This window comes from Hemitrygon akajei, unplaced genomic scaffold (assembly GCF_048418815.1).
Source record: "Hemitrygon akajei unplaced genomic scaffold, sHemAka1.3 Scf000035, whole genome shotgun sequence".
In the NCBI taxonomy this organism is placed as follows: domain Eukaryota; kingdom Metazoa; phylum Chordata; class Chondrichthyes; order Myliobatiformes; family Dasyatidae; genus Hemitrygon; species Hemitrygon akajei.
Genome location: NW_027331921.1, coordinates 2,497,291 through 2,509,677, shown reverse-complemented (window position 1 = coordinate 2,509,677; position 12,387 = coordinate 2,497,291). Strand labels below are relative to the sequence as shown.

At 45.5% G+C, this 12,387-nt stretch overlaps 1 protein-coding gene across 1 annotated transcript in view; it reads right to left on the bottom strand.

Annotated features, from left to right (window-relative positions):
• LOC140720029 (uncharacterized) overlaps nucleotides 1–12,387 on the bottom strand; it is a 33,318-nt gene that overhangs the window by 20,003 nt on the left and 928 nt on the right. The window contains exon 2 of the mRNA XM_073034928.1: nucleotides 4,096–4,200. Coding sequence (XP_072891029.1) covers nucleotides 4,096–4,200 — 105 coding nt within the window. The remainder of the gene's footprint in view (nucleotides 1–4,095; nucleotides 4,201–12,387) is intronic.

The following is a 12,387-nucleotide window of genomic DNA, read 5'->3' as shown; positions in this document are numbered from 1 at the left end:
TTAATGCTAGGAACATTGTAAGATATTTGGATGAGCTTAGAACATGGATTGATACATGGAAATATGATGTTGTAGCTATTAGTGAAACATGGCTGCAGGAGGGTTGTCATTGGCAACTAAATATTACTGGATTTCGTTGCTTCAGGTGTGATAGAATCGGAGGGGTAAGAGGGGGAGGTATTGCATTGCTTGTCCGAGAACTTATTACAGCGGTGCTCTGGCAGGATAGATTAGAGGGCTTGTCTAGGAATTTGTGTGGAATTGAGGAATGGGAAAGTTGTAGTAACACTTATAGGGATGTATTACAAACCACCTAATGGGGAGCAAGAATTGGAGGAGCAAATTTGCAAGGAGATAGCAGATATTTGTAAAAAGCACAGGGTTGTGATTGTGGGAGATTTTAATTTTCCACATATAGACTGTGAAGCCCATACTGTAAAAAGGATGGATGGTTTGGAGTTTGGAAAATTTATGCAGGATAGTTTACTTCATAGAGAAACGATCTAGAGAAAGGGCAGTGTTGAATCTTCTGTTAGGGAATGAAATAGGACAGGTGACGAAGGAATGTGTTTGGGAGCACATCGGGTCCAGTGATCACAATGCCATTAGTATCTGTATAATTATGGAAAAGGATAGGACTGGACCCAGAGTTGAAATTTTTGATTGGAGAAATGTTAACTTTGATGAGATGCGAATGGCTTTAGAAGGAGTGGTTTGGGACAATTTGTTTTATGGGAAGGATGTAATAGAGAAATGGCGGTCATTTAAAGATGAGATTTTGAGGGTACAGAATCTTTATGTGCCTGTTAGGTTGAAAGGAAAGGTTAAAGTTTTGTGAAAACCATGGTTTTCAAGGGATACTGGAAACTTGGTTACGAAAAAGAGAGATATCTACAATGTATATAAGCAGCATGGGGTAAACGAGGTGCTCGAGGAATTTAAAGAATGTAAGAAGAATCTTAAGAAATAAATTAGAAAAGCTGAAAGAAGATACTAAGTTGCTTTGACAAGAAGGTGAAAATGAATCAAAAGGGTTACTACAGTTATATTAATAGCAAAAGGATAGTGAGGGATTTAAAAAAGGCTCTAAAAGTAATCCAGGAATTTATAAATCGAGGAAATCTGCAGATGCTGGAAATTCAAGCAACGGACACAAAATGATCCGATCCCAACGCCCGCCTTATGACATCACTACGAAGCACATCTTCCCATCCCCCCTCTCTTTCTGCTTTCTGCTGGTGTGGTATACTGCGTCTGGTTCTCCCGGTGCGGCCTTATATATTGCTGAGACCTGACGCAGACTGGCGGCCGTTTGGCTGAACACCTACCCTCTGTCCGCCAGAGAAGGCAGGATATCCCAGTGGCCACACATTTTAATTCCATGTCCCATTCCCATTCTGATATGTCTATCCATGGACTCCTCTACTGTCAAGATGAAGCCACACTCAGGTTGGAGGAACAACTCCAACCTGATGGCATGAACATTGATTTCTCTAACTTCCGTTAAGTCTCCTGCTCCCCTTCTTATCCCATCCCTGATTTATTGATTTTCCCTTCCTGCCCTTTCTTTTCTTCTCTCACTCTGCCCATCATTTTTTGCCCGTTCTCCATCTCCCTCTTCTACTCCCCTCTTCCCTTTCTTTCCCTCTAGGCCTCCCATCCCATGATCCTTTCCAGCTCTGCATCCCTTTTGCCAATCACGTTTGCAGCTCTCAGCTTCACACCACTCCCTCTTGTCTTCTCCTATCATTTAGGATATCCCCGTCCCCCTCCTACTTTCAAATCACCTACTATCTTTTCTTTCAGTTAGTCCTGACATAGGGTCTCAGTCCGAAACGTCGACAGCGCTTCTTCCTATAGATGCTACCTGGCCTGCTGCGTTCCATCAGCACTTTGTGTCTGTTCCCAGAAATTATAGGCCGGTAAGTTTGACGTCGGTAGCAGGTAAATTATTGGAAGAAGTACAGAGTGATAGGATCTACAAGTATTTAGATAGACAGTCTATAATTAGGGAGAGTCAACATAGCTTTTTTGCGTGGTAGCACATATTCAACAAATGTATTAGAGTGTTTCAAAGAGGTTACAAGGAAAGTGGATGAAGGGAAGACAGTGGATGTTGACTACATGGACTTCAGTATGGGAGGTTAGTTAGGATTATTCAGTCACTAGGTATACATGGTGAGGCAGTAAATTGCATTAGACATTGCGTCAATGCAAGAGATCCTTAAACATCGGCCACATGGTCATAGTACATTTCCCTGCAAAATCATCATCCCAATTCACACACTCAAGTGTAAATCCTGATAGCCTCATAATTTGCCCTTCCCCAATTAAAAATGTTTCTGTCCTCTAGAAAATAGGTATAGATGGAGTGAATGCAAGCCAGCTTTTTTTTCCCTCTGAGGCTAGAGGGAAGAACAGAGAGGACATGGGTTAAGAGTGAAGGGGAAGCGTTTAAAGAGAAGATGGGATGGGGGCTTCTGTACACTGAGAGTGGTAGGAGTGTGGAATAAGCTGACAGATGAAGTGGTAAATGCGAGCTAACTTAATATTTAAGAAAAACCTGGACAGATAATTGGATGAGAGGTGCATGGAGGTATATGGGCCAGGTTCCGGTCAGTGGGACTAGGCAGAAAAATGGTTTAGGGCAGCCAGGAAGGGCCAAAATGTCTGTTCTATATACTGTAAAGTTCTATAGTTCTAAGATTCCAGGGACGCAGGAAGGGATCACAGTTGAACATGCAGTTCATTGGGGTGCTAAACTCTTGATTTTAGACGGGCATTCAGCAACGTCACTTTCATGGGAGATACATTGACAAGATTGCGGTGACTGGGATTCACAATGAACTGGGAACTTGGGCTCAGATTTGGCTTGTGTATAGACCTCAGAGAGCGGCGGACGCCCGTGAATCGTGGTATAATGCGCCGATCCCGCCTACGGCTTCTGCTCTTTGTGGCAAAGATTTGGATGGAAATATGGATATTCAAGTCGGCTTTGTGTGTTTAGAATGTCCTTCCTTGTAGAGTTAGTAAGTTGTTAGAAAATTGTTTTATTATTCCAGGTATAGAACAGAGACCACCCAGCGGAGTACAGGAATGGGCCTACAATTTTGTCCTGAATGCATTCCCTCTGGTATGAGATATTACAACTTTGGTGAAAGGTACTGTCTGTCGACTCAGTCTGTACCTCTTGTGACCTTAGAAACATCTGACGGATCTCCTGCTCAAACATCTCCGTCGGGCAGTGAAGCGGGGAAGATTTAAAAAAGACACAGCCTTATACAGCTGGCAGTGAAGTGGCCGGGGGCAGAGTAAAGGCTTAAGGGCTTTGACTCAACGAGCTGAGGCGGAAATGGGCGAGGCAGGGTAGGTTTAGGTTTCAGTTTTTCCTGTTATGCAAGTTATTTTGAGTAAGTGCAAGCTGTTGTATTTCAGGAAGACAAGTAGTGTGAGAAAGACACAGTGAAGAGGAAGAACTCTGGGAAGTGTTAGAGAATAAATAGCCACAGGTCTACACGTAAACGTTTCCCAGAGATTAAGGTCAAGGGTGGATAGGGCGGTGAAGATTGCATTTTCATCAATCAAAGCTCTGAGTTCGGGAGTCGAGAGGTCACTTTGCAGTTGAACAGGACGTAGTTGTACAGGACCCTGGAGTATAGTGTTCAGTTCTTGTCCGCCTGCTCCAGGTGAAATGTCACTGAGCTGCAAAGATTGCAGAGGGAGCTTTACGGGGATACTGCCGAGACTCGAGAGACTGAGTTATGGAGATAAGTCAGGCAGGTTAGGATTTTATACCTTGGAGTTCATGGGTGACTTACAGAGGTTTATAAAACCACGTGGGGCACAGACAAGGTGAATGGGCAGAGTCATTTTCTATAGACTTGGATAATTGAGGAACAGAGCGCACAGTTCCGAGGTGATAGCAGAAAGAGATTTAACTGTGGACCAGGATGACAATTTTTGTTTAAAAAACGGTGCTCCGTCTGTGGAAGGAACTGCCAGAGGAAATGGTCGATGCAGATGCATTATCACTTATACACTTGTGCGTTTTTCACGTGACACCTTCAGAATGACGTCATCAACGTGAACTCTGACCTGCCTGAGCTCCTGGCCCCGACGCAAGAGGAGGATCTTCTTCCTTAGCGATGAGAACTTCATTTCGGCGAAGGATCAGCTGAGAGTAGGTGGGGTCCAGTCCATCTGGGAAACAAAGCAAGAGAATGTTAGAGAGAAACAAATAGAAGGGCAAGGGACAGGAAGAGAATGGTGGGGCGGAGTGAGAGACGGAGATACCATTTGAGGGAGATGAGGAAGTGGGTGGAGAGAGAGGTGGAGACAGAGCAGCAGATAGAGGGATGGATGGATAGGGGAAATAAGGTGAGAGATGAAGGCGCTCGGCTGGAGAATGGGAGAGAATGGGGAGACAGAACGAGGAGAGGAATTCAACAGGCAGTGTGGATGGAGAAGGAAAGGGACGGGTTGCACCTTAACAGGCGGGGGACCGGCATTCTGACAGGCAGGTTTGTCACTGCTACACGGGGGCGTTTAAACTAGTAAGTGGGGGAAGGGGACGCACTGGAAATGTAAGGATGGAGTTAAAGGGAAAGAGTGAATAAGAAAACGTAAGAACGACAGCAGAATTAAAGGGTCAGAACGCTCAGGCAGGTATCGGAGCGTATGGCCAAGTGCAATAGGGATCCGTGTGAGAAGCGAGGGGAGTGATGGATGAAAAGTATTATATATGAATGCACGAAGTATAAGAAATAAAGTGGATGGGCTTGAGGCTCAGTTGAAAATTGGCAAGTATGATGTTATAGGAATAACATAGACATGGCTGCAAGAGGACCAGGGCCGGGAAATGAATATTCAAGCGTATACGTCCAATCAAAAGGACAGACAGGTGGGCAGAGGGGGTTGAGAGTGTTAAGCTGTGGGGAGAAGGGTGCTGGGGAAGGACACAAACACTTTTTTATTGGTACAATAAAATAGCGTTTCTTACTCGCTACGCAGAAGATCGGAAAATCGAGGACAAAGAGGAACACGAACCTCAGACTAGAGTGACACGGGACTAGGATCACCGCGGACCTGGGACTTGGAAACAGGGAACTGGTATCGCCGCGGAACTTGGACTTGGACAGCGGCAACACGGACAGCCGCGGGCTTTGGACTCGGACAGGGGGAGCATGGACAGCCGCGGACCTTGGACTCGGACAGGGGGAGCATGGGTAGGAAGGGGGCAGAACCCCGTCGGGCAGCGGCAGTCCGGCCGGAGCTGCCCGAAGGAGGCAACAGGTAGGAACATCGAGTCAGGACTCCGCCTTCCACTCAGGCACCGAGCCGAGAATCTTCGAGGGTTAGATATGGAGAACACGCAGGAACATCGAGTCAGGACTCCGCCTTCCACAGGCACCAAGCCGAGACTCTTCGACTCTTTTGGAAGAGGACAGCGAGGCTTTGAGAAGAAGTGCGACGGCGACCATTTTCAAATTGCTTCTCAGATCAGAGTTCTGAGAGGCGGGACTGCGCAGGCGCGTGAAGGAGGCCTGGGAAGGAGGGAATATATTAAAAAAACGCAGCCTTAAGCAGCGGGCAGCGGAGTTAGCCGGGAGCAGAGTGTAGGGCTTGGGCTCAGAGGGCTTAGGCGGAAGAGGGCACTGTAGGCTTATCTTTTAGTTCTCCTTGTTATTTTCAGTAATTCGGGAAGTATGAGGGTGAGGGCAGCTTGTTGTTCTCGGTGTCGGATGCGGGAGATCCTGGAGTCTCCGAGCCTCCCGGACGTCCACATCTGCGCCAGGTGCGTCGAACCGCTGCTCCTGAGGGACCGAGTTAGGGAACTGGAGCTGCAGCTCGATGACCTTCGCCTGGTCAGGGAGAGTGAGGAGGTGATAGAGAGGAGTTACAGGCAGGTGGTCACTCCGGGGCCACGGGAGTTAGATAGGTGGATCACGTTCAGGAAGGGGAAAGGGCAGGTACTAGAGAGTACCCCAGTGGCTGTACCCCTTGACAATAAGTACTCATGTTTGAGTACTGTTGGGGGGACAGCCTACCTGGAGGAAGTGACAGTGGCCGGGCCTCCGGCACAGAGGACGGCCCTGTAGCTCAGAAGGGTAGGGATAGAAGAAAGAGGACCATAGTAATAGGGGACTCGATAGTCAGGGGTTCAGACAGGCGGTTCTGTGGAGGTGATCGGGAGTCCCGGATGGTAGTTTGCCTCCCTGGTGCCAGGGTCCGGGACGTTTCTGATCGCGTCCAAGATATCCTGAAGTGGGAGGGTGAGGAGCCAGAGGTCGTGGTACATGTAGGTACCAATGACATAGGTAGGTAAGGGAAAGTGGTCCTGAAACGAGAGTATAGGGAGTTAGGAAGGCAGTTAAGAAGAAGGACCGCAAAGGTAGTAATCTCGGGATTACTGCCTGTGCCACACGACAGTGAGAGTAGGAATGGAATTAGGTGGAGGATGAATGCGTGGCTGTGGGATTGGAGCAGGGAGCAGGGAATCAAGTTTCTGCATCATTGGGACCTCTTCTGGGGCAGGCGTGACCTGTTCAAGAAGGATGGGTTACACTTGAATCCTGGGGGGGACCAATATCCTAGCGGGGACTTTTGCTAGGGCTACAGGGCAGACATTAAACTAGTAAGATGGGGGAGGCGGAAATCAATTTGAGGAAACTATGGGAGAGGAGGTTAGTTCACCAGTAGAGCAAGTAAGTAGACAGTGTGTGAGGGAGGAAAGGCAGGTGATGGAGAAGGGATGCACTCAGCCCGAAGTTGTAGGGGAGAAGAAAGAAAAGGATAATAAATTTGGATGCATTGCTAGAGATGAAAAGAGAGGAGGAGGTGGAGAGTATCTTAAATGTACCTATTTTAGTGCTAGGAGCATTGTAAGAAAGGTGGATGAGCTTAAAGCGTGGATTGATACCTGGAATTATGATGTTATAGCTATTAGTGAAACATGGTTGCAGGAAACGTGTGATTAGCAACTAAATATTCCTGGATTTAGTTGCTTCAGGTGTGATAGAGTAGGAGGGGCCAGAGGAGGAGGTGTTGCATTGTTTGTCCGAGAAAATCTTATGGCGGTGCTTTGGAAGGATAGATTAGAGAGCTCCTCTAGGGAGACTATTTGGGTGGAATTGAGGAATGGGAAAGGTGTAGTAACACTGATAGGAGTGTATTATAGGCCACCTAATGGGGAGCGTGAGTTGGAAGAACAAATGTGTAAGGAGATAGCAGATATTTGTAGTAAACACAAGGTGGTGATTGTGGGAGATTTTAATTTTCCACACATAGATTGGGAAGCTCATTCTGTAAAAGGGCTGGATGGTTTAGATTTTGTGAAATGTGTGCAGGATAGTTTTTTGCAACAATACATAGAAGTACCGACTAGAGATGGGGCAGTGTTGGATCTCCTGTTAGAGACTGCGATAGGTCAGCTGACAGATGTATGTGTTGGGGAGCACTTTGGGTCCAGTGATCACAGTAGCATTAGCTTCAATGTAATTATGGAGAAGGAGAGGACTAGACCTAGAGTTGAGATTTTTGATTGGAGAAAGGCTATCTTTGGGGAGATGCGCAGGGATTTAGAGAGAGTGGATTGGGTCAAGTTGTTTTATGGGAAGGATGTAATAGAGAAATGGAGGTCATTTAAAGATGAAATTATGAGGGTACAGAATCTTTATGTTCCTGTTCGGTTGAAAGGAAAGGTTAAAGGTTTGAAAGCACAATGGTTTTCAAGGGATATTAGAAACTTTGTTCGAAAAAAGAGGGATGTCTACAATAGATATAGGCAGCATGGAGTAAAAGAATTGCTCGAGGAATATAAAGAATGTAAAAGGAAACTAAGAAAGAGATTAGAAAAGCTAAAAGAAGTTACGAGTTTGGTTTGGCAGATAAGGTGGAAGTAAATACCAAAGGCTTCTACAGTTATATTAAAAGCAAGAGGATAGTGAGCGATAAAATTGGTCCCTTAAAGAATCAGGGTTGTCAGCTATGTGTGGAGCCGAGGGAGATGGGAGAGATTTTGAACGATTTCCTCTCTTCGGTATTCACTAAGGAGAAGGATATTGAATGGTGTAAGGTGTGGGAAACAAGTAAGGAAGTTATAGAACCTATGACAATTAAAGAGGTGGAAGTACTGGCGCTTTTAAGAAATTTAAAAGTGGATAAATCTCCGGATCCTGACAGGATATTCCCCAGGACCTTGAGGGAAGTTTGTGTAGAGATAGCAGGAGCTCTGACGGAGATCTTTCAGATGTCATTAGAAACGGGGATTGTGCCGGAGGATTGGCGTATTGCTCATGTGGTTCCATTGTTTAAAAAGGGTTCTAGAAATAAGCCTGGCAATTATAGACCGGTCGGTTTGACATCAGTGGTGGGTAAATTAATGGAAAATATTCTTAGAAATAGTATTTATAATTATCTGGATAGACAGGATCTGATTAGGTGTAGCCAGCATGGATTTCTGCTTGGAAGGTCATGTTTGACAAACCTTATTGAATTTTTTGAAGTAGTTACGAGGAATGTTGACGAGGGTAAGGCAGTGGATGTAGTCTATATGGACTTCAACAAGGCCTTGAAAAGTTCCATATGGAAGGTTAGTTAAGAAGGTTCAGTCGTTAGGTATTAATGCTGGAGGAATAACATGGATTCAACAGTGGCTAGGTGGGAGATGCCAGAGAGTAGTGGTGGATAATTGTTTATCGGGATGTAGGCCGGTCACTAGCGGGGTCCCTCAGGGATTTGTTTTGGGCCCAATGTTGTTTGTAATATACATAAATGATCTGGATGATTGGGTGGTATATTGGATTAGTAAGTATGCTGATGATACTATGGTAGGAGGTGTTGTGAATAATGAGGTGGGTTTTCAAAGCTTGCAGGGAGATTTATGCCGGTTAGAAGAATGGGCTGAACGTTGGCAGATGGAGTTTATTGCTGAGAAGTGTAAGGTTCTACATTTTGGCAGGAAGAATCCAAATAGAACATATAGGGTAAATGGTAGGGCATTGAGGAATGCAGTGGAACAGAGAGATCTAGGAATAACAGTGCATAGTTCCCTGAAAGTGGAGTCTCATGTAGATAGGGTGGTGAAGAAGGCTTTTGGAACGCTGGCCTTTATAAATCAGAGCATTGAGTACAGAAGTTGGGATGTAATGTTAAAATTGTACAAGGCATTGGTAAGGCCAAATTTGGAATATTGTGTACAGTTCTGGTCACCGAATTATAGGAAATATATCAATAAATTAGAGAGAGTGCAGAGACGATTTACTAGGATGTTACCTGGGTTTCAGCACTTAAGTTACAGAGAAAGGTTGAACAAGTTAGGTCTCTATTCATTGGAGCGTAGAAGGTTGAGGGGGGATTTGATCGAGGTATTTAAAATTTTGAGAGGGAAAGATAAAGTTGACATGAATAGGCTGTTTCCATTGAGAGTAGGGGAGATTCAAACGAGAGGACATGATTTGAGAGTTAGGGGGCAAACGTTTAAGGGAAACACGAAGGGGTATTTCTTTACTCAGAGAGTGATAGCTGTGTGGAATGAGCTTCCTGTAGAAGTAGTAGAGGCCAGTTCAGTTGTGTCATTTAAGGTAAAATTGGATAGGTATATGGACAGGAAAGGAGTGGAGGGTTATGGGCTGAGTGCGGGTAGGTGGGACTAGGTGAGATTAAGAGTTCGGCACGGACTAGGAGGGCCGGAATGGCCTGTTTCCGTGCTGTGATTGTTATATGGTTATATGGGTAGGCATGGAGAACGGGCAGGAACATCGAGTCAGGACTCCGCCTTCCACTCAGGCACCGCGCCGAGACTCTTCGAGGGGTAGACACGGACAAGGGGAATAAACGTCGAGTCAGGACTCCGCCTTCAACTCACCCCTGGTAGACTGACCTTGCCCGGACCCACTCTGACGACGGAAGCCGAATTGTGGGTACTCCGATGCGGGCTGGATCACTCTGGTTTGTCGTAGCAGCGGCGGCGACTTGCAAAGGCTTCTTTACCGCTCTCGCACCGAGCCGAGCTCAAAGGACGCGTGAAACGGAATTAGACGGGAACAAGGAGTCAATGGTCCGGATCGCAACCTAACTAAATTTAAAGGAGAACCGATCCGGACCATAAAAGGGAGGCTCTACTGGTGAGGAATGAAATTCAGTTCCTTGCGAGGGGTGACATAGAATCAGGAGATGTAGAGTCAGTATAGAGAGAACTGAGAAATTGTAAGCGCAAAAAGACCCTAATGGGAGTTATCTACAAGCCCCCAAATAGAAGACGGGATATACGGTGCAAGTTGCATCAAGAGCTAAAATTAACATGTCGCTAAGGTAATACTACGGTTGTAATGGGGGATTTCAACACGCAGGTAAACTGGGAAAATCAGTTTGGTACTGGACCCAAAGAAAGGGAGTTTGTGGAGTGCCTCCGAAACGGATCCTTAGAGCAGATTGTACTGGAGCCTACCCAGCAGAAGACAATTGTGGATCTAGTGTTGTGTAATGAACCGGACTTGAGAAGGGAACTCTAGGTAAAGGAGCCATTAGGAGGTAGTGACCATAATATGATGTTTCAATCTACAATTTGAGAGGGAGTAGGGAAAATGGAAAGTGTCAGTATTACAGTTGAACAAAGGGTATCATGGAGCCATGAGGGAGGAACTAGCCAAAGTTGAGTGGAAGGATACCCCGGCACGGAACAGCGGAACAACAATGACAGGTATTTCTGGGAATAATACGGAAGGTGCAGGATCAGTTCATTCCAAAGAGGGAGAAAGATTCTAAGGGGAGTAGGGGGCGTCCGTGGCTAACAAGGGAAGTCAAGGGCAGTATAAAAATAAAAGAGAAGTATATCATAGCAAAGATGAGCAGAAAGCCAGAGGATTGGGAAAATTTTGAGCAGAATCAGAAGATACTAAAAAGGCATTAAGGGGAGAAAAAATGAGGTACGAAGGTAAGCTAGCCAAGAATATAACGGAGGATAGTAAAAGCCTCTTTAGGTATGTGAAGCGGAAAAGAAAAATATTTAAGACCAAAGTTGGGCCCTTGAAGGCAGAAATGCGTGAATTTATTATGGGGAAATAGGAAATGGCAGACGAGCTGAAAAGGTACTTTGGATCTGTCTTCACAAGGGAAGACACAGACAATATCCCAGATGTAATAGTGGTTAGAAGACCCAGGGCAACGGAGTAACTGACGGAAATCCACATCAGGCAGAATATGGTGTTGGGTGGACTGATGGGACTGAAGGCTGAAAAATCCCGAGGGCCTGATGGTCTGCATGCCAGGGGACTTAAAGAAGTGGCTCTAGAAATCGTGGATGCAATGGTAACTATTTTCCAATGTTCTATAGATTCAGGGTCATTTCCTGAGGATTGGAGAGTAGCTAATATTATCACACATTTTAAGAAAGGAGGGAGAGAGTAAACAAAAAATTAGCCTGACCTCAGTGGTGGGGAAGGCTGGAGTCAATTATAAAAGATGAAATAGCGGCACATTTGGATAGCAATAACAGGATCGGTCGAGTCATCATGGATGAAGAAGGGTGGGATCATGCTTGATTAATTTCTGCAATTTTTTGAGGATGTGACTATGAAAATGGACAAGGAGAGCCAGTGGATGTAGTGCACCTGGGCTTTCGGAAAGCCTTTGATGAGGTCCCACATAGGAGAATAGTGGGCAAATTTAAAGCACATGTTATTGGGAGTAGGGTACTAACATGGATAGAAAATTGGTTGGCAGACAGGAAACAAAGAGATGAACGGGTACTTTTCAGAATGGCAGGCAGTGACTAGTGGGGTACCGCAAGGCTCGGTGCTGGGATCGCAGCTATTTACAATATTCATTAATGATTTAGATGAAGGGATTAATAGTAACATTAGCTAATTTGCAGATGACACAAAGCAGGGTGGCAGTGTGAAATATGAGGATGATGTTAGGAGAATGCATTGTGACAGACAGGTTGGGTGAGTGGGCAGATACATAGCAGATGCAGTTTAATGTGGATACATGTGAGATTATCCACTTTGGTGACAAGAACAGGAAGACAGATTACTATCTGAATGGTGTCAAGTTAGGAAAAGGGTAAATACAACGAGATCTAGGTGTTCTTGTTCATCAGTCACTGAGAGCAAGCAAGCAGGTACAGCAGGCAGTGAAGAAAACTAATGACATGTTGGCCTTCATAACAAGGGGAGTTGAGTATAGGAACAAAGAGGTCCTTCTGCAGTTGTACAGGGCCCTGGTGAGACCACACCTGGAGTATTGTGTTCAGTTTTTGTCTCCAAATTTGAGGAAGGACATTCTTGCTATTGAGGGAGTGCAGCGCAGTTTCACGAGGTTAATTCCCCGGATGGCGGGACTGTTATATGTTGAAAGATTGGAGCAATTGGGCTTGTATACACCGGA